The sequence below is a fragment of the Kwoniella shivajii genome, chromosome 7, assembly GCF_035658355.1.
Source record: "Kwoniella shivajii chromosome 7, complete sequence".
Classification (NCBI taxonomy): Eukaryota; Fungi; Basidiomycota; class Tremellomycetes; order Tremellales; family Cryptococcaceae; genus Kwoniella; species Kwoniella shivajii.
Genome location: NC_085914.1, coordinates 1027788 through 1049756, shown reverse-complemented (window position 1 = coordinate 1049756; position 21969 = coordinate 1027788). Strand labels below are relative to the sequence as shown.

General features: G+C 42.5%; 7 protein-coding genes across 7 annotated transcripts; 3 read left to right on the top strand and 4 right to left on the bottom strand.

Annotated features, from left to right (window-relative positions):
• Positions 1 to 12: 12 nt before the first annotated feature.
• On the bottom strand, positions 13 to 1867 carry IL334_005509 (phosphoglycerate kinase; the record flags this gene model as incomplete). The annotated part of the gene is made up of 10 exons (XM_062937221.1): positions 13 to 51; positions 109 to 435; positions 489 to 623; positions 685 to 750; positions 813 to 1008; positions 1068 to 1137; positions 1207 to 1464; positions 1553 to 1598; positions 1685 to 1718; positions 1785 to 1867. 10 exons carry the CDS (start codon positions 1865 to 1867, stop codon positions 13 to 15), a joined length of 1254 nt encoding a protein of 417 aa, XP_062793272.1.
• A 1929-nt stretch (positions 1868 to 3796) lies between these two features.
• On the top strand, positions 3797 to 6753 carry IL334_005508 (uncharacterized protein; the record flags this gene model as incomplete). Its single annotated transcript, XM_062937220.1, has 14 exons — positions 3797 to 3879; positions 4330 to 4477; positions 4544 to 4663; positions 4730 to 4780; positions 4848 to 4919; positions 4986 to 5290; positions 5343 to 5426; positions 5489 to 5840; positions 5912 to 5992; positions 6041 to 6118; positions 6171 to 6297; positions 6349 to 6590; positions 6649 to 6666; positions 6733 to 6753. 14 exons carry the CDS (start codon positions 3797 to 3799, stop codon positions 6751 to 6753), a joined length of 1782 nt encoding a protein of 593 aa, XP_062793271.1.
• A 324-nt stretch (positions 6754 to 7077) lies between these two features.
• IL334_005507 (uncharacterized protein) lies at positions 7078 to 10096 on the bottom strand (the record flags this gene model as incomplete). The annotated part of the gene is made up of 6 exons (XM_062937219.1): positions 7078 to 7322; positions 7397 to 7550; positions 7718 to 7978; positions 8120 to 8564; positions 8682 to 9488; positions 9753 to 10096. 6 exons carry the CDS (start codon positions 10094 to 10096, stop codon positions 7078 to 7080), a joined length of 2256 nt encoding a protein of 751 aa, XP_062793270.1.
• Positions 10097 to 10685: 589 nt separating this feature from the next.
• IL334_005506 (uncharacterized protein) lies at positions 10686 to 11859 on the bottom strand (the record flags this gene model as incomplete). The annotated part of the gene is made up of 3 exons (XM_062937218.1): positions 10686 to 10784; positions 10976 to 11544; positions 11637 to 11859. 3 exons carry the CDS (start codon positions 11857 to 11859, stop codon positions 10686 to 10688), a joined length of 891 nt encoding a protein of 296 aa, XP_062793269.1.
• A 411-nt stretch (positions 11860 to 12270) lies between these two features.
• On the top strand, positions 12271 to 13511 carry IL334_005505 (uncharacterized protein; the record flags this gene model as incomplete). Its single annotated transcript, XM_062937217.1, has 4 exons — positions 12271 to 12574; positions 12651 to 12900; positions 13011 to 13292; positions 13382 to 13511. The coding sequence occupies 4 exons, from the start codon at positions 12271 to 12273 to the stop codon at positions 13509 to 13511; spliced, it is 966 nt and encodes a 321-aa protein (XP_062793268.1).
• Positions 13512 to 15023: 1512 nt separating this feature from the next.
• Positions 15024 to 16312, top strand: IL334_005504 (uncharacterized protein; the record flags this gene model as incomplete). The annotated part of the gene is made up of 6 exons (XM_062937216.1): positions 15024 to 15118; positions 15253 to 15344; positions 15439 to 15467; positions 15567 to 15993; positions 16072 to 16167; positions 16251 to 16312. The coding sequence occupies 6 exons, from the start codon at positions 15024 to 15026 to the stop codon at positions 16310 to 16312; spliced, it is 801 nt and encodes a 266-aa protein (XP_062793267.1).
• An 848-nt stretch (positions 16313 to 17160) lies between these two features.
• Positions 17161 to 21164, bottom strand: IL334_005503 (uncharacterized protein; the record flags this gene model as incomplete). Its single annotated transcript, XM_062937215.1, has 4 exons — positions 17161 to 17952; positions 18055 to 18438; positions 18511 to 19555; positions 19612 to 21164. 4 exons carry the CDS (start codon positions 21162 to 21164, stop codon positions 17161 to 17163), a joined length of 3774 nt encoding a protein of 1257 aa, XP_062793266.1.
• Positions 21165 to 21969: the final 805 nt, after the last annotated feature.

Genomic DNA, 21969 nt, shown 5'->3' with positions numbered 1-21969 from the left:
GGACGAATGCATTTATTTCTTCTCGGAGAGCTCTGCAACACCAGGGAGGGTCTACATTCAACTTGGTCAGCAATATCCGCTTCTCTTTCGCGGAAGATCGTCACTCACCTTACCCTCGAGTAACTCGAGAGAAGCACCGCCACCGGTGGAGACGTGGCTCAATTCACTCTCCTTACCAGCATTAGCAACAAGAGTAGCGGTATCACCACCGCCAACAATGACTGTAGCACCGTTCTTGGCTGCTTTGATGGTGGCATCGAGTAAAGCATCTGATCCCTTGGCGAAATTGGGGAATTCGAAAACACCGGCGGGACCGTTCCAGAGGATAGTCTTGGCTTCAGCGACAGTTTCAGCAAAGAGTTTTTGAGATTTGGGTCCAGCGTCTAATCCTTGCCAGTCAGAGGGGATACCAGATTCATCGGTAGCTTCTCCAACCTTTCAATCGATAGTCAGCACTTTGAGAATAACATAAGAGTGAGATGACCCACTTGAGCATCCTTGTCGAATTTGTCAGCAGTGACGTAATCGACGGGGAAGACAAGCTTGACGTTGTTCTTCTTGGCTTTCTCGACAAGTGATTGAACCTTCTTGGAACCCTCCTCATCGAAAAGGGATTTACCAATCTGAATCAGATAGCAGTGTTAGCTGCTGCTCTGGACCTGCGTTGGGAATCCCCCAACTGACCTCGACATTCTCAAGAGTCTTCTTGAAGGTGAATGACATACCACCACAAATGATAAGGGTGTTGACCTATTTTTGACAGTTACATCAGCGCCCGTAATAGTTCAAGCCGCTTGATGGCGTGATCTCACTTGGTCAAGCATGTTCTCAATCAATTGAATCTTGTCGGCGACTTTGGCACCACCGAGAATAGCCAAGAAAGGTCGTTCAGGGTGCTCTAAAACTTTAGCAAAGTATTCGAGTTCCTTCTTCATAAGGAAACCGGCTGCTCGTTGAGGGAGTTGGACACCAACCATGGAAGAATGAGCTCGGTGGGCGGTACCGAAGCTAAATGGCCGAAGCGTCAGTCTGTTGTGGTTCTTTCCAGATACAAAACCTTTACTCACGCATCATTGATGTAGACTGTACCAAGAGCAGTCAAATCCTCTCTGAATTTCTTGACGTTCTCAGGATCGGCTAAGACGATCAGGGCAGAGGATCAGTGACCTGATACGACTACTTGAAGGCAGGGACACTCCAGCTCACCCTTGATCTTCTCACCATCCTTTTTACCTTTACCTTCTTCCTCAACGTGGAATCTCAAGTTCTCCAATAAGAAGACTTGACCATTGTCACCTGCTAAAACAGCTTTCTTCACATCTTCGCCCACGCAGTTATCGAGGAATTTGACGTCTTTGGACAGAAGTTCGGATAGTTTAGTGGCTACTGGCTTGAGGGAGAATTTGGGGTTAGGGGAACCGTCAGGTCGCCCAAGATGGGACATCAAGATGACGGATTTGGCGCCTAGATGTAACTTGATTAGCTTGTCGCAGATGTGATGATAAGCCGGAAGGGAATATGGCAGATATCTCTCTTTGCGAAGATGACTCACCTTGTTCAATGGCATATTTGATGGTAGGGAGAGCGGCTACGATACGCTAGATCAGGGTCAATTGTCAGTCTCGGTTGATGTACCTCTCAGAAAAATACTAAATAGGGCCTTATGGATGATATGTCCACTTACAGCAGGGTTAGTGATGTTCAACTCCTTGTCTTGACTATAGAAGCAGCGACCGTTCGGGTCAGCCTAGCGTTGGAACTTTAGCAGCGTCAAAGGAACTCACGGGACATTGAAGTCAACTCTAATGAGGACTCGTTCGCCTTTGAGGTTGACGTCGGTAATGCTAAGTTTGGATGAGAGAGACATTGTAGAAGACCTGATATTGCGAACAAGCGACAATCGAGGTAAGGGGAGAGGTGAAAGAAGATATATTGAGATCAGAGCGATTAGAAGGGATAATATAGGCCAAGTGAATCGTTTAAAAGATGATTTAGGTCGTGAAGGTGGACCAACGGTCATTAATGATAAAGTGGGAAGAGACACTAAGTTAGCTTTTCAACGTCTAAGTCTCTTCTAGTATCGCTTCGTGCTTTGATCATATATGCTACTCACGCTTGATATAATTTCTGTCGAATGGATATTCAAGATTGTTCAAGGTGAGAAGAGTGTGTTGAAATGATGGGAAGAGATGGGATTTTTGATTTCACTCAGTGACGTTTTTGTGATTCCCCACGTTTGTATTACAGACATTCCATTCCATTCCCGACGGCATGCATCCTATAACGCCGAATTGACCCCACACTGCAATGATGAGCTAATTTTTGCATTTTCCCACGGTATGATCGTATCTGCTATACGTTCCACCCATTTAATATGTTTGTCCAATCAAACCTTACGTTTACACCCTTTCGTTCACCCATCTCAACCAACTCCATGCCATAAGCATGATTTCAATTGACTTTCATTGAATTTATACATTAACGCACCACTCTTTCTCGATACACCGTCACGAACAAAATCTACCTCAGTCATCATGCCCGTCGCTCCTGTTGTTGGAAAGGTAAGCTATGCGCTCCATAGATCTGAGGACGAAAGCTGATCAGATGGTTGCAGCTCCGAAAGAGACTCATAACTGATCTCACCGCCGCGTTCGTTATCACGAATTTTTCATCATCAATAAATCCCTCTTTTCCTGTGGATCATGTACTGATATTAAGCATGTATTCGATAGTCTCGGTCTCGGCACTGCTGGTGGATACGTTTTCTGGTACACCGTCCACCTTCCAATGAGTAAGTCTGTTCTGCATAATTCGTGTTGTTTTTATCTTCTAATCCAGATGGGTACGTTTAATAGTGAAGAAGAGAGACGACTTTTACCTTCGACTCGAACAATCCAAATCTTCTTAAGCTCGTTCACCACTCATCTCAGAACATGTCAGGATGAAAGGATGGATAGTATGAGGACTGGGATGGTCATATGCATATATAGGGAAAACAACATATCCTCGAGGAATTATGGAGCGGAGTAAAACGGATACATCTTGGAGGATTCTACTGACCTTCTTAATCAATACTGAGCTGTCATTCCAGTAGGTCATGCTGTCGCAATGGATCTTCTCATGGTGTAAAACACATGGATCTTCACCACTGAAAGGTCTGTTCACACCGTCATAAACTATCATAACAAGGAAATGTCGGAGCGAGTCGGGCTCGATTTCACCTACTAATGAGATTACGTAATACGTAATACTCGATCTTTATTATCTGGCTTTAATAGATTCCAGTTTTCAGCAGTCGCTCATATACCTCGCGTTCATACCTTCTGGTAATCGGCCGTGAAGAAGTGATGGTAATTGGCGTGAGGCTATTTTGATCAAAGGGAGGGGAATCACAATAGCTGAAAGGAAGGGGGAGTTATATTTATATCAAATACTGGGAGATGGTCAAAGCGTCAACGCGTATTCACGTCAGTTCGCCATCAGATAACATCATGTGACTACCATCAAAACACACACACACACACACACACACACACACTAATAGTTGACTCACCGGTATTCATCATATTCCCCTCCCCCTTGATAAATTTACTATAACTAACTAATTTGATATGAGTCTTTTCACCTTTCTCTCTCTTTTCTTCTTCTTCTTCTTTCTTTTCTCGTCCATCTTCCCCCCTTCTATATTCTTCCGCACTCGAAAATTGACTTTTTGAGTGATTCCTTCCCAGCAACTCCTGGTCTCGACCGTTCTTACTCTCTTTAACTAGTTTGGTCAAAACTAAAAACCATCAGAATGACTGAATACTCTCGAAACAGTCATGGTCAAATCGATCGAGGCGATTATCAACCTCCTTCTCGAATCAAAAGGGATGATAGGTACGCTACTGCTTCTTCTTCGTCGGTTGCATGAGTGCCCTTCTGCCTCTCATATTCCTCTCATCACCTTCTGACCCCTCATGTTACTTGAATATCATTCTCAATCTCATGCTCCATTCCTCTTCCCGGTTTCTCCTTATCTTGCCCCATAAATCCAGCAAATTCGCTATGCGCATCTCTGTATGCTTCTTCTTCTCTCCCTTCCGTTTTCTTCTTCTTCCTCATCTGTTTCTTCCATGGCTCCTGGATATCGCCTCTCTCCACACACCACTATTTTCTCCATTTCTTCACGCCAGTCTCAATTCAGTCAGTCATCCGCTGTTGGTCGTCTGTAGCTTCCTTCTGACAACTGGACTGAGCTGACGCCATGTTTCTGTCGCTCTGCTCCCTTTGACATCATGACATATTCGATTTCGGTCCCACAACTAACTCTTCTTTACACGTACGTAGCTACGGTCGAGACCCTCGAAGTGAATACAAAGCGGGAGGGTATCCAGACGACAGTTCTCTTCGTGGCGAACATCAGTCTCGAGCTCAAGGGGAAGTACCTCAACACTCCTCTCATACAGATGAAGAACACCATTCCCTTGATGAAGTCGTGAGTAGAGTCCTTGTTTCAGGTTTTATCCGTAACATCACTGAGATGAGCTCAACCATGTCACAGGATCCTGAAAGTGAAGAAGAGCTTCTGCTAAAGATAGCTCGTCTTGAATTGGCAGCGAAAAGAGCAGCTAAAGAAAGATCTGCTCGAGCTCTAAGCGTCGGTATGGGTCGACCTCCTCGAGTAAGTACAGCTCAACGACTAACTGGATCACAACGTGGTTTGGTGACATGGTATAATCTGTGCTAGGCTTCGCCAGCAACCGAAATTGAGCCAACCAACGGTCGCGAAAATGACAACGTAAGTCCATCCTCTGACCCTCCATAAACGTTAGACTGTGCTGACACCAAGGCTGGCTTATTTTTAGCACAAATTCTACCAAGGTCAGCGCCTTTCCAGCAATGTTTTCTCTCCGGGTTACGGTTTTCGAGCCCCAGCAGTGAGTAATAGGCTAGTAGCACTCTGACTTGTTTTCGGAAACTGACAGCGGGGTCACCCTTTTCAGCCTGGGTCTGACGCTCTTCCTCCTCCAGAGGAGCTGGTCGGCCCAAGTGGTGCATTCCACAGGGTCTATCCAGCGCCAAGTCCCATCTGTGCACCCATCAACGCCGATGATGGATGGGTAGAGCCTGAATCTCCACACATCGGTCTATCAGTAAACCGCCATCAACCTCATCAATCCAGACCTATATCACCTCCGCCCAGTTCTCCAGACGAAATCAGAGATCCACCACCTCATCTTGCTAAGAGGGGAAATCATGATCATAAGCCGTCCAGTGACCCTTATGTCCCCTGGCAAGGAGGCGTAGAGTAAGTCAAACTCACTTCTTGGGTGCTCTTACTGGGCTCAAAGCAAAAATAGGTACGCCAGTCCTCCCGCCGAAGAAGAGCCTGGTGTTTCCCCTCCTTCTGCAGGTCCGTATGTCGGCTTCTCGGGTGGCGTTCGGTAAGTTGTTATGTCTCAAGCTCGACCCAGTATGTCCTGATATCGTATGCGCCGTACTGTAGATATCAGGATGAGGCACTCAACCAGCCGAATAAACCGATGCCCATTGATGAACTACTGCAGTGTTTCGATCGATTTAAAGGTAGAGCTTCTCGTGATGAGTCAGCCTTCTCTGTCCGAGGCAATCTCGATCGTCCAGGACGACAACAAGACCCTGGTTGGTCCGACCGCTCTCCTCCCCAAGGCACTAGACAAGGATGGGGCGAGAGGTCCCATCGACCGGCAGACGATCTGTTTGCTCCAACATCCGCAGACGATGGTTGGGGTAGCCCATCTGATAATGGCAACCGCAACACCAGCTCGTGGAACAGTGCCCCAACAAAGTGCTACAATTGCGGTGAAGAGGGACACATGGTGAGTTGTTATTCTGAGACTCGTTCGTCTGTGAAAGTTGTGGTGCTGATTATTTCCTTTCATTTGATTAGGCTCGTGAATGTACTGAAGAGAGACGAAGCGGTGGTGGGGGAGGAGGCAATTGCTATAACTGTGATAAGCCTGGTCATCAAGTGGGTAGACCCATCCATTTTGTGAATTACGTGCCAACGCTGCTTTAGTCTCGTGACTGTCCGGATCCCCGAAAGCCCGGAACATTCAGAGGTGAATGTAATAAATGTGGGGAACGAGGTCATATGGTAAATCAATAACGAAAGTCATGCCTGATAGCTTCTAACATAATTTGAGTAGGCTCATGAATGTACCGGCACTTCTCAATCTCAAGGTTTTGAGAGATCAAAAGATTACGGTAATAACTACAATAGCCACAACAGAAACAATGACAACTGGGATGAAGGAAAAGATACCAACAAAAGTGGTATGTTGCCGAATTCCATGACGAAGACTCAACGGCTGACGTATATCTTAGGCCCACAAACTGATGGATGGAGCGGCAATACTCCTTCAACTCGACCGGCGCCAGCTATTCACCCTAGCAGAATGGGTTTAGTTGATGCACGATCCGCCAAAAGACAATTTTCGTCTGAAGCTCCCCAAGGGTTCGAATCTGCTCCCTGTGATGGTAGACCAAGGGACAATGGATGGAATGGGAAACAGGAAATCGCACCTCCACCTCCTTCGTCTGCTCGACACGCAATCCCTGCGCAAGAGGTTAGTACTCTTACTCAGGAGTTTGGTCGTTTGAAGCTGATCTGACATATCCAAGCAGATTTCTGCTTGCGATGCCGTGAGTGATTGCTTATAAATAACATGGACCCGATGATTGTGCTAATGTTTGTAATGTGGATCTTAGGGCGATAGCGGTGGATGGTAGTCCCAATCGATATGTTCCCTTTTACGAACAAAACGAACAAAATGAACATAGCAACCCTCAATTTCAATCCTCATTTCCCTCAAATCTCTTTTTTAACAACCGCACGTTTGTAAATTCAGAATAGTAATTTTGCTTGTAAATAGATGGAAGAGATGATCAAATGAGAGAAACCAACGTTTGAAATTGATTTTCAAGGTAGATATAATTGTATATAGGACTCACGCTGTGAATGAATCGATACATGAATTTGAACAAATGCGTATGATCAGTCAGTTGTTATTCGTGTACAGTTTGGATCAGCATGAGAATGAATTCATCACTTGATCATTGTACCTTCTTCAACAGCTCAATCACCCTTTTCACTATATGTGCTAAATTCCTTTCATGTCTGATTTGATCTTCCGAGGCGATCCCGGCACAATCTACTCTGATATAATGATCTGTCTCAACTTCACTTGGGTACACCTTAAGCTGTGTATTGATTATCTTGTCCCCTTGGATCAAAGGCAAAGTGACGGTGATTGAGCTTTCTTCGAGGGCTATGTTGATAGGAATGGAAGATTGTTCTCCTGGCGGGATCCCGATCCGATCCGTCAACATTCTGCTATGATAGTGATGAGTATAAGAAGAGAAATGTTCTCACCTGATAGTAGGTCATCTAGATCATCATCTTCACGTTCATCATCTTCATCAGCTTCATCTACGTGTTGATTCTGTGTATCTGTATTGGAGGTCAGATTTTGAATAGAGAAGATACTGGTGAATAGGTTGTTCAGGATTAATTGATGTCTTAATGCCTGGAAGAAAAGCAGGATTAGCATTTATTCTTGTAGCTGATCCTTTCGCCCTGTGAAGGCTTCGCCTCTCGTGAACATCCGGTTCGTAATACTCGATGGTAAAATCAGAGAGACGGATGAACGCAAAAGACAGAGTTGGTTGCGTGAAGGTATGATGCTATACTTACCTTCAATGAACCCTTGAAACCCTCCAACGAATCTGGAACTCCAATTCGGCCAATGATGTATGCCTTGGGACCTGGAATCACCATACTCCACTGCTGTTCGACATCACGAGATCTCTCATTAGGCTCGCTATCGATATGTGTCTGAGTGGTATTTGGCTCAGCGGAAGAAGAGGAAGGACGATGTATGAAAGTCGAGTTGTAAGGGAACAGATTCGGTTGTTGTGATAATGAAGGTATTGGTGAGGGTGGAAACGGTTTATACTGTACATGTAGTCACATGTCAGTGTCAGACGGATTCGAAGCGTTCAACATCGCGATCACGATCAGGGAAGAGAGCTTAGATACTGAGATACTTAAAGCCGTTGAAGCAGGTATGTGATCAGGAGACGCAAGAGGACTTACAAGTAGATTCTCAATCCTAATTCCACCTTGTGCACCATCACTTGATCCATCAGAGGAATCAGGTTTAGAAGTAATATCTAACCAGTTCCTTCTGACCACTAAACCATCCATACCATTTTCAGGTATTATTTCAATGATCCAATTTTCCAAATTCAATTCTGTTGAAGGTCCTTTTCCTTCCGTCATATCCACGTCTTCTCCTTCGGCGTTGTTCTCATCATTTCCGCTGGTGTTGACAATGATTGGTGGGGCATGTATCACCCTTTCGAGGGGTCTGTGTGGTCGTAATTGAATAACCGGATTCGGCTCTTCTCCTCCTCCTCTTCCTGTATCATCCCAAGGGGGCGATGGTGATGGAGATGAAGACGAGGACGAAGACGAAGATGGTAATAGATGGAATGTAGGGAATATCGTATTGGCTTTTGTGGGATATATTTTGAATTCACTGATAATTAGATAAATAGATATTAGCATAACGTACTGGATACTGTAGATATTGGATATGGTGATCTAGGACTGATATGAGGTTCTGAGCAAACTACAACGTAGACAATTCACTTACTTGGTCGTAGAAATGGATGAAGTCGTTAAATGTTCAACTAATTGATGAGCTTTTTCCAGTTCTTCAAAATTATCTTTATTCTTCGATATTCCACTTATATGATTATCATCCAAACTTTTTAAATCTTTTAAAACTTTAGTCAATCTTTCAAGATAGGATTGTTTTTCCCAAATATCATTATCGCTATCATTGTTATTGACATTATGATCACCATTATCATTTTGCTTGTTATCATTGTTACTGGCGTTATTACTATTGTATAATTCCAAATAATCTTCAATCAATTTAGTGAGTATTGAAGTTATATGAGTTGATTTACCTGTCCCACCATTGGATGTAACGTGATTTACTATCAATTTGGTCAATTTAACTTTTTGAGTATTGTTGTTTGTATCATTTGTGTTATTTGATGGTGGTCCATTATGGTTCATTCCGTTCCCGTTCAGTCCACTGGATACTGATGATGATTGCTGCCCATTTCCGTTTTGGATGCCGAAGTCATCAAGTCCACTAGCATTGGTGACAGCGATTCCATTCATCTCGTCATCGTCTTCTCCTTGAAGAGTATCAACTTCCAAATCGACATCAACGACAAATCTTGTTCCGGCAATTGCCAATGATGATTTTAATAAACCGAATTGTGAATCTTCTGAGAAACATTGTAATCCTAACGATAATGATAATTCCTGTAATAAGGCTGAGGGTGATAATGAGAGTAAAGAAGATGGGAATGAGACTTGTAGAGGTAATGAACAGGGCGGTCGGAGTGAGTTGAGCGAAGGTAAGATAGATTGTTGATGAGTCGTACTAAAACCAGAAGAGGTTAGTGTGAGTTCCGGTATTACAATGAGCATAGCTAGAGATTGATCTGATTTGATAGAGAGCGAAATCTAATCATTACCTATCCCTTATCCCTTATCCCTTATCTCTTATTCCTACCCGTCCTGGCATTCTATCTGCGTATCCTAGTTCATTCAAGCTCATTCACATATACTTCCCTTCCAAATACGTGGAAACATTCTTCTCATCCAGCTCCAGCTCATATCAAGACAAAGTCAAACAGGGACTCACATCTCTTTCAAGCCTCTGATCAATCTACCTTCATCGCCTTCTCCATCATTTTGACCTTGTGATATTACGACTCCATCACCACCTCGAGACAAAACATCTTTTAACCTAATTATCGATTCTCTCAAATCTGTGACACTTGCGATTTCATTCCCTTCGACGACTTTTCCCTTCCCCTTTCCATCAAGATTGCTATTGCCATTCCGGGGTGGACTCGGAGTGTAAGGATGTAAATGGGTGGTATTGAGATTTCGGGATGAATGGGATAATAGTAATGCGTGTAATGTATTTAGGATTGTTGGTGTTGAAGGTGGTATCGAGGATGTGGACGGACCCGGATCTGCCATTTTGAGTCGGGATGATATTTCAGATCAGATGTATAGCAAACGAACAGGTCAGCTGATCAGCTTGATCCTCGAAGTATACGTCAAGAGTGATATTGTTCATAAGGATCTGTTGACTTTGACTTTGCCTTTTGCGAAGGAGTACAAAAGTCAATTTCCAAAGCGGGGTTCCCCGGTATTGACATGATTCTGACATCCATGACCGAGTGATTTAGTATGACAAAAGTTCGTTTCAAACTGTTTTATACCTCTTAAGCTCATTGCAAAGCATACCTATGTGATCGAGAACACGAACATATCCATTGAATCGGTGCAGTACAAAGATAGACCCACATCAAGACAGGTTCTATCTTTCACGCTGGTAGAGCAGAATTTCAATGAGTGCAACCCGAGAAGAAATAGGCCCTTCAATCCTGGAAGAATCTCGTTTGCGATCGTAATGAATATGCATACATATGGAAAATGAAACCCAACAAGAGCTCTAGGTCGCTTGATCAATGTGATAGGTATTGACTCATACTAGAATTTAGTGAAGTGATCGTTAGCTTTATTGGATCCATACAGCGGAAAAGCTGAGGTTTCAAAATTACACTTACTCTGATTTTTTGGGTTCATTACTTTTCTGTTTCTCTAATCTAGCTTCAAGCTTTGAGAACTCTTCTAATGCGATTAATTCTTCTTCGTCGAGGACCTGGGTGGGCAATGAGTCAGCATTTTGTCACGGGAATTGAGTTCAACGAGAATGATAGGTGATAGATAAGAGTATTGGATCATTATCATCCTAGCTCTCGATAAACAGATAACAAGGGAGCCTGAGTAGAGTTGAAGGGAAATGGTAATAGAAGAGAAATCAAGAATAAGAAGTCCCAAAACCAAACTCACCTGCTCTACACTTTGTACTTCCGGTACATAATGCATCAACATCCTCTCGATACCATTTTTCAATGTTACAGAAGATGATGAACAACCTCTGCAACTTCCTTTTAATTTCAATTTAACGATACCTGTATCTTCTTCGAAACCTTTATATTCAATATCACCACCATCTTCTTGAATAGCGGGTCTAACTCTTGTCTCCAATAATTCTTTTATCATTCCAACGATTTCAGAATCGGTTTCTAATATTCTTGTATCTTCAGCGGTTGATTCTTCTTGACCTTCTTTGAACAGGGGTTTACCAGATGAAAAATGTTCCATTAAGACTGCGAATACTTCGGGTTTGAGTATTGACCATTGAAAAGATTCGTCTTTTGAACAAGTAACGAAATCTGGTCCAAAGAAAATACCAGTGATACCTTCTATGGTCAACAGACGAGTCGCTAGTGGTGATGGTAATGCTGATCTTAGATCTAAGAATTCGTGTGTTCCTCCTTGAGTTACGGGCACTCCTGGAATAAATTTCAGTGATGCTTCATTTGGTGTAGTTTCAGTTTGAATGAACATTGTCCGACCTGTTCATCGTTTTGGAAGGAAAACCCCATTAATCAGCGATTAGCCCAACCACTTCGATGAACCCTCCATATTGTTTGAGTACTGAACTCACGCTGTTGTCTCATTCCGCTTAGTATCACATCCTTCCTCCTCATTTCACTGCCGTTATTCGACCTGAATCTTGTGAAGGCAGAGGACGAAGAAGTGGCAATGGCACATTTCGATGAACTCGTCAAAGATCTTTTGACTATTGTGGAGCTATATTTCGGTTGCGATATTGAACGTGATGAAGATGCGATTATTGATCGACTCAGATTGATTGTAGATCTTGACATTGTGATTACGTGTATGCTCTTGTGAGAATATGTGTGTGATAGATGAAAAGAGTATAGTTATTTTATATCGTTGAGTATATGATATTGTAGATTTTGTTAGGATATTTTTCTTTGTCATCTTTTCCATCTCTCGTTGAAATCCCTCTGCGATGAGTGGCCAAATAAGATTATCCAGAAACCGGAACCAAATTCCCATCGGCAGTCAGCACGTGGGATTTTTATCAACATTGGAAATACCCGATAGCCGGTGACGGCAGTCGAGATGGGAAATCCCTAACCACTAAAGATGGGGGGTAAATGATATTGTTGACGTTGCGACACTGTTTGATAGTATAGTGGGAAGAAGCAATTCACAGAGCTCAACATCATCCAAATCATCGAGACTCAATCCTCGTTACAACCTCGCGCAATATGTCGTCCAAATCAATCACTTCTCCAAGCTTCACCTTCCTCTTATCTCGATTAACTAAATTGACATCTACCTATTCAGGATTAGATGCCTCGTTGATGTTAGTTCAGTATTCATCTCCATTAGTCATCGCTGTCCTGCTCGCTCTATCCAGATTGATCAAACGGGCTCGACTTTCTGGGCTGGCTGGATATGGCCAGAAAGGCGCTGCGGTAGCAAGTGGTTGGGGATTGTTACAATTGGCTGAAGGTTGGGGTAAGATGGGAGTCAGTGTAGGTGATGCAAGAGTTGTCTTCCGTGCATTTGGTAAGTCATCTCTTCAAGTCATATTTCTATGCTAGCTATATTCAACTTGTGCTAAACTCATTAACTTGTAATACAGGTCTACTACCAATACTCCAGTATCTATTGACACTTCACCCTAATCCGATCGCTTCGTTGAAGAAATTCATTTTCTCAATTGGCCAAAAAGGATCTTTATCATCTGAAAAGACTTTACCTACTTTGCAATTATTATCTTTAGCTGCTTATTATCCGCTAGAGCATATAGCTTGGTTAGCATCAAAAGGTATTTTACCTATATCCGCTCAAAGAACAGGTAAAGCTGCTTTGTGGAGCGTCAGATTTTGGGCGTAAGTTGATGAACATCCTCCCCTATACTCCTTTTAATCAATAAATCACAAGCTGAACAGTAAGCTGACTTTGACGCACATTAACCATATATGGTTCATGTCGGTAATAGATTATACGTATTATTGGATATTTACAAATCACGTCAAACTTATATCTCACTTTTGAAGAGGACAAAACAACTGAAATATCAAAAACCAATTATCCAAAAACAAGAAGCTGAAGGATTCGAATTACCTCCTTCACCATCTTCACCTTCCACGGAGAAACCTACTGCCTCGTTGACAACACCGACAACATCAACAACGATCAAATCAGAAGAAGATAACGTATCTACTAAAGCACAATTACAAAATGACTGGAAAGTATGGAAGAATCAAGCTATGATCAACAGGTGTGTCACTTACATCCTCCCAGTGTTCCTCTTCCTTTCCAATGAGGTCATAAGCTGATTTGGAGAGCTTTGCTTTTTACTTTGCCCAGCGGATACGCACCGTTGACTGTACATTGGTCAACTCCAGGTGGACTATGGACAAACCCATTGATAAGTGGTACCTTCGGTTGTGTAGCTGCTGTTGGAAGATTGACTGCCGAATGGAGAAAGGGGAATTAAGTCATCTTATCGAATCGACATCTTTCCATGTAAGAAGATGGGTCGGGCGATTTGGTCAAGTTGTCATCCTGTATAGTGGCTGCGATGCCAAGCTACCCAGAAGGGATGATCGTCATTTCGAACCTCACACTATTTTCTTATCTCGTTTCTCAGTTTGGACTCTTACTCATTTACTTATCGTTTCGTTGCCCCCTATGAATCGGATCAAGTCGCATGGCGATTCTATCTTTTCGTTGTCGGCTGTACCGTCTGGGAGGCTCGAGCGGTGAACAGATTGATCGGTGTTCGGGGTAAAAGAAGCGGCTCAATTCACTCAATTTCACACCTACTAAAGGGATCTCTTTAAGCGAATAAACACGCGGTCATAGCGTTGTCCTTCCATCTCGGTCTCATTGAGTCGAGTCTGAAGAAACCTTAAACCCTATATCTCCTAATGCACTAATATATCCACGAAACATAGTCTGCGTACACTCAGATACCATAAAAACGACGATGGTTTTTCTTTCTAACTCTTTCCAACTCGTTATGAACGATGAGCGATAGCTCTTCAAGAACAGATGAACATTTTACCATCACCATACAAGAAGATGACAGCTTTTCTTTGGATATGATTCTGAGATACTCTCTTTCCTGAATAGCACACACACACGGTATGATGTTTCATCTTCACCATCAAAGACATCCAATCAATCATAGGGACTAGTAAAAACGCGTAGGTCCGTGAGACCTATCCCTTCCCCCAAATGGCCCAAGCGCGATGTATGGATTCCCTGCTTTTGTTTTTCTTGAGTCAATTGTGTGTCGCTATACGATGTCAAATTGTGGTATCTCGTTACTAAATTTTTTACCAAAGTACTGGCTTGTTCGAAGAGAACAAGAGATGAATTAATTACAGACTCATTGCAAAACAGACTTTTGTCAACTAGAGAAGATGCCACTCCGCTTCGAACGACAAGTGTGCTTCCAAGGACAGGAAAGTTAATTTGATCTGTCGACTGATCCAGACTATAAACCTATTGATTGATTGATTGATTGATTGATTGATTGATTGACCTCGGGCGCAAATTGGGGTAGGAGGATATCGGTGATGGGAAGCGAGTACGCTTTGATGAAGATGATGATGATAAACGACAATATCAGAGAGAGAGAGATCTTTGAGAGACTATTTTAAGGGTATTTTTCCCTGTGACCTGTTCATTCATCAAAAGTCGTTTCACCATCTGATCATCTAAATCATCAAATCGAAAAGAGGGCCCTTTGAGGGTGTTTCCCTTTATCTCTCTATTATTTCTTGGTGAAGAGATCTCAGCAACGAGGATGTTGGTTCACGTATAAAGTGAAGGAGAAGAAAGGAATCATCCTCCTACTTCCCTTCCTTCTTCTTTCTTCTTTCTTAACCTATCACCTCAAAATCCAATCTCTGGTATACCGTTATATCCTCATCTTTCTTTCTTATTCTTCTTTCATTCTATCCTAACCTTCATCGCTTACCTTTACCAATTTGCTTTCGAAATGAAGTTGATCTCATTGCTTTCTTTCCTTGTCATTGGCAATGTGGCTCACGCTACTTATTGTGGTGTAGTAACTGATACCTACACCAAAACCAAGTAAGTACAACTTTCATGTCTTGTATCCTCTTCTACGCAGGACATATACTTGTTCGCCACATTCCATCATCTCTTTTCTCTGTTTGCTGCTGTTTCCTGGAAGTCGTCTCACTGATTCAAGCAAATCGTTATAGGTACTCTACAAGTCACGCTCCAGCTGTCACTTCGACCCATACTAGGAAAATACCAGTTTGCTTCGAGACTGAAACCATTACCAAGACCAAAAGTGAGTGAATTGACGCTTCGCCTTCTTTGCTGAATTCACTTTTAAAATTGAACACCATGCTTATAATGAATCGTTTCCACCACGAATGAAATAGCTAAACACGTTGATACTACAACCTACTCTGTAAGCTTTTCTGCAGATCCCTTCTTCTGTCACCAATTTTCCTAAAGTGCCACTTTCACTTTCACTTATACTGATTTGCTTTTGTTTCGTTCATTGCAGACTACGACCAAACACAAGACTGAAACTGAGACTCATACAGCTAGACCAGTATGGACAACCACCACGTCTACCAGAGTTATTCCAACTTGTACTCCAAGACAAAACAAGCGATCTTTCCTTGATTCTCTCTTCGAAGAAAATCAGGACCAGGTCGATGAAAGAGAGTTGCAAGGTTTGACTAATGGTGAAAGGATTCAAAGGGGTTTACCTTTAGCTAAACCTAATCATAACCGAAAGAGATCGCCTCAAGCTGCTACTATTGATCTTGATCTTGAAGTTGATGCTCAAGGTAGAAAACACCCTCATCCTTCTTGTTACCCTTCTCATACAACTCAAATCGTAACTATCACAAAAGGTAAAACTATTACTCCCACTCAGTGGACAACCACTTCCAAATGTGCTAGAACTAAAACCGTCGATGAAGTTGGTAAGTCACATTTTCCTTCTTATCGTTTGTCAGATACGTTCCCTGTAATCTGACGTTTTCACACTCGTTCTCATATAGTCACAACTAAAACTACAATCACCGATGTTCACACTGAAACAGGCACCAAGAGGGGTCAACCAGTTATTATCACTGAAAATGTTACACCTACCCATAGTGAGTCGACTTCAGAAAGTCTTTCTACCTTGAACTTGTTTTTTTTCCAAAGCTGATCCGATCGTATGATACCTCGATAATAGCCCAAACTTCCATCGTTACTTCAAGGTCTATCACTGGAGCTTGTAGACCTACTCATTACTAGTCATTTCTTTTCCATACATATATCTTCTGATTCGATTATTATGCTTTTCTCACTTCACACTCTTTCCTCCAAGACTTTCCTTCGACTATTAAAGATAAGAGTGGGGTTCTGCTCCTTGTCTTTGAAATCACAGTCATTTCTTTTTGCCTAACTTATCTTACATCGGAATAGATTTTATTCACATATTTATCACTTTAGGTCTGGATTACAATCAAGAATCCTCACAATTATGGGACGGGTCCACTTTTTAGGTATTTGGACAATGCATTATAGTTTGAAAATCATGGTGCCGGACAAATATTGCTCACTTTCCATTCAAAACTCACATTATTCTAACTTTGGATATGCGCGAGACTTTATCAAAGAACTTGTATTCAGCAACGGATGTGGGGCATGCATTTACCGAGTCCTTCTTGCCGGTGTACAGCAGGTCTCACACATGTTCAGCAAATTTGAACGTAGATCCATCTGTATGCATAGTCATCGATATCGACAAGGTACTAACTCTAACTCTAAATCGTTAGAATTCTTCCAGGAATATTGGCAGAGCGAAGCATTATAGGATGATAACAGTGAGAAACAGGATTGGTGCAGTACACCGCTCTCCACCAATGACAATATCATTTCACAGTCGTAATTCATACATGATAAATCCACTAATAACAGACATGATCGTGAACATGAATATCAACCGTAAACATCGTTATATATACAAACATTACATCTTTCAAATCACAAAACGATGCGTTTCTTCTATACACCTTCACACCCCGAAGCGGTCAAGGTGAAGACAAGTACAAGGGAGCAGTGCGAACCTGGCAGTTTAACACAAGTCGTATCACATACCATCAAATCATCTCCCATCCACCTCTACCTCTACCTCTACCTCTGCCTCTGCCTCTTTCCCTTTCTTTCTGTTTGCCCAGAGTATCTTCTCTAGATCTTACAGCATGAATTAATTCACCCAATCTTTCTTCTTCTTTAATTTGTATACCTCCTCTAGAGACCTCCATCTGGACGTTTTTCCATAATTCATTCATGATCCCATCTAAAGTTTCTCTCCTTTTACTCCATGCTCCTTTACCATTACCGTTACCACTACCGGTATTCTTGTGGAGATAAAGAGGAGGAGCCTCGTTGATCGTTGAAATATTGACTGATTCACCGAAAAATTGACTCAATTTACCTGATTTCCTTCTTCTTGCTGAATGACTTTGAGGATCATACTCTTCTTCCTCCTGATCCGAGTTATCCCTATTACCTTCTTGTACTGAGGTTCTCCTGAATATATTCAAGTGGTCATCTTCGTTTTGAAGAGTCATGAAATCCCTATCGTATGATTTCGGTGACTGGGGAGAATCCATTAAGGGTGAGCTTGGGCTATGCAAGGCAGAATCATTTTTATCCAAACAATCCATCATTTCTCCTAATCTCGCTTGATCATTATCGACTAAATATAACAGTCCTTGCAATGAAGTGATGTACGCTCCGTAAGCTGAAGTTCTATCTGGACTGACATTGACATCGTTGGTTCCGACATGGTTCGAGTCCCAGCCTGATAATGGTGGATTGGGAGTTTGCGGTGTTGTTGAATTTTCCATGGGCCGAACATACGCTAAAGGCGGTTTATCACCTAATACCTGAAGACTCCCATCAGCCGTCGCTAGACGATGATAAAACCTTCAAAGTCCAACTCTTCGACGCTGAAAACGTACGATGTCTCTAATGAAGAGACGACTCACTTGTTCCAATTTTGCCGCCCTCTTCCTAGCCATACTTTTCTCTTCTTTGCTCATTAATCTTTTTGATCCCTCCTGCAAATCGATGAAGCTGATATTGTCCTGCAAGGGAATCTCGGAGAAAATCCGTGATTTGTTGCTGAAAGAAGGCGGATTCAATGGGACTTTCAACATCGACGACCATTTGGAAGATGTTGGAGTATCCTCGAATGATATGTAGGATTGTTGCGATGGTGAACGAGCTCTTTGTTGTGGCTGGGATGACTGTTGAAGGAGACTGTGTTGCTGCTGATAGGATCGATCGGATACGGAAGGGAAAGAGGGCGAAGTTGGAAGAAATGGATTGAGTAATTCAGGTGGGATAGGTGCACCCAACAAACGATGTAACTGTAATCAAAACAAAATCAGCTCATTGCATTTCCCAAAGCTTCTAGGTGAAAAGGTCTACAATTAACCTACCTTAGCTAATTGCTGCCTCCTATTTCTCCTTGTTACTTCTTCATCATCTCCTTCAGAAGGCCAACTTGAACTGTTTGTGGTGGCGGCAGTAATAGGAGTAGTTGGTGAACTATTTTGACTCTTATTTGGACTTATATTTGAATTTGTATTTGCACATTCAGGTGAAGATCGATTTATTCCTTTTCTGCTACTTGTACTGAAATGAATCTCATTACCTCTTGACACAGTTTGTGATTCCTGTAATAAACGTGATACATACACCTTCAGATCATCTCTCCCTCTCATTCTCTCCATATCTCTACCCTTGTAATCGAAATTGCCACTGATTTCCGTTTGTTCGATCACTCGTGATCCAGAAGTTGAGGAAGATCCGAATCCAAAAGCAGCTTTTGCTTTGTCCGCCAAACTCGATTTTGATCTGTGGTGTGATGATAGTGATTGTGCTTCAGTTGAATTTGATTTCACTCTTTGTGGTACACAATCATCTCTTTCCCATTCTGGTGTTATTGTTCCTTTATTGGAAGATGGTGGTGTCTTAGGCCAAACATCTTCCGATGATCTAGTCATATACGTTGATGAAGTATTGATGGGATTGATCACAAGTTTCTCGATCTGGTTCTCAGGTAATGCTTCGCCTAACATCTGTTCTAATTTCCTAGTTCTTCTCAAAAGGATCGCTCTTTGTCCAGGCGTTAAATTGTTCCGAGCTCGAATGTCGGTAAACCTTCCTACATTGATATGCGGGAGGACCTTCTGCTTGTCCTTGGTGGGAGAAGGTGGTAATAAAGCCGAAAGCGTGTTGATTGATTCATTCAGAGAGGGATGAAGGGAAGGTAGTGAGTCAATGGAAGCTGATCTGAGGTGCGAGTGAACATCAAATGGTAAAGCGATATGTTCGATTTGTGAGGCAATATGAGAGCGGTTATGAGTGGCAAGTGAAGGAGAAGGTCGACCTTGACTATTGATAGGTGTATAAGCTTGATCAGGAGTAATGGGAAGTGGCGTCGGCTGTTGATATAATCGAAATGGTGGTGGAAGACCAGGTCTAAACGTGTCATGTCGATCAGCTTCAGTCCGCTGGGTGAATTAGATCTAACCCACGTAGTTGCCTTCTGTTCAATGACACTTTCAATAGCTCTTCTATCCATTTCCAAAACGACCCTAGCATTCTCAGCACCTTCACCTAATATCCTTTCTATTTTACTTCCGTTTCTCTTCAGCTTCCTTTGGTCTCCTTCATCCTCATTCAGTTCAAGGGGAGGGTCCAGCCCTTTGTTAGAAGGGTCAGTGACTTCCATCGAAATTGGGATAATCCTTCTTTCATTTCTCTGACTTGCTTTTTTGAGAAGATCATCTATTGCATCGTGACTTTCTTGATGATTATGGATCAATTTACCTTTTGTGGGAGTAAACACACCTAAAGCTTTACGTGCTTCTAAAGCTGAATCATCTAATGCTCTTCCGGAATAAGCTGAAGCGATTGTGGTACGATCAGTTTCTGTAGCTGAAGACATAGATAGTGGTCTGCTCTTATTATTACCCATCTTTGAGCTATGCGATAACATGAATGGGTTTACGGATGATTTCGTATCAGGACGATCAGACTGTGATTTAGATTTGACAGAAGCAGGATTGGCTATTGGAGTGACGATGACACTTGATCTAGGATCCCTATAACCAAACGTTCCTGTACTTGATCTCCTTTCAACATCGCTTGGAGGTGACGCACTCTTAGCGTATATAGGAGAATATGGCGACTCTAAAGAATGAGAGATGGCGTTGGTTTCAGGAATGGAAGATAGAAGTGTCATACCATTAGAAGCAGTAGGTCTCCTGAATGGTACAGGTAGAGCTGATGGATCAGGTATATCAGGAATTGTAGAAGGAGCCGAAAAATCTGAGAATATAGTAGTTCTAGTCATTCTTAGGAAAGATTTATCCGCTTCAGGTGGCGATGTTGAAACTGTCGAAGCGTATGTAGAAGCTGGAGGGGGAGGATTATATCTTGATTGATCTTGATCCTCATTTTCATATTGCCCCTGATCTTGATCCTGATCTCGCGCTTGTGTTTGGGCAATTGAAGAAGTAACGTTTGACCATCTCCAAAATGATGAACCAACCGCTTGACCTGATTCCGGTGATGTAGTATTGAGACCAGTCTGTTTTCTCGGAGAAGCGTAGAATGCTGATAATGGAGGATGGTTGAGTATTTCCATTTCATCAGAATCGATGTCGATGTCGAAGGGTGATATGGGTGGTCGAGGTGGTCGAGGAGGAGGTGTATCTTGAGGATTTAAACAGTTCGTCTTGTCATTGTTCATGGTGGAAGTGAGTTTTCTTTCTGGTGTGATGGGAGAAGAAGAGGTGATGGGTGATTTTGATTTTGGTTTTGCATCATTCATCTTGATAGGTGTTAAATCAAGAATATTGATAAGATCAGCCGAACTTCTTTCTGCTACATAAGCAATCTTGATCTCTCTTTCAGGACTCGTAGCTGTAGTTGTCGTACTGGGAGTGATTGAATTAGGAGTTGAGCTAAGATGATCTTGATGATTGGGAATAGGTAAAAGGAGATGAGTCGATGAAGAGTCGTTGAGGGATGGAAGGGAAATTGGACGGCGAGGTGGAGTTATCGGATTGGATGGAAGAAGCATCATGCTTTATGTGATTCGTTGTATGGATGTCATGGGAAAGTAGAAAGTCATTTATACCTCGTGGAAGGTGTGTGTGGTCTGAGTTATACATAAGAAGTAAAGAGAGATAAGCGACTCTTGATGATTTGGGAAGCAAGTCATTTCCACACATCGAAGGTAGATGTACCTACCTCTACCGCAAAACAGAGGACAATAAGATTAACAATGAACTGTCAGTGGTTTGGCATCACACAATCAGCTTTCGAAGTTTACACAAAGGTTGACACCACAAAATCACAGACGGTAGAGATACTTACTTTCACAGAATTTGAGTGTCAAATTGGAGCTTACCGACCGTGTATTCTTCTGCCTACATCGATCAGACCCGAACTCACGATGATTAGTTGGTATTTCGAGCTGTACTACGCATTGAAGGAGGTCGAATAGGTCTCTGGGATGATACGAATCAATACAAGATCAGTAATGACTAGAAGCTGTCATCTTGATCTCTGTCTTAATCACTTTCATCTTGTCAAATGTGATCAGCAAGTGACACGAAATCAAAAGCACAGACCGCATCGAATTCGAAACACACATAGGGATAACCCCTTTCCCCCTTTTTTGGTTCTTCTTGGGGGACATGTGGACATCTTCATCGCAGTATTTTGATCTCGGTGAGTATATACACATATTCAGCATCACTTTGTCTACTTCAGTATCGGTGTGGGGTTCTCGCTGAGATGCTTGAGTAAAGTACTCGCAATGACAGTTCGAGGTGATTTCAGAGGGAAACACGCCATGATAAAAAGGCGAAGGAAACGTTAAC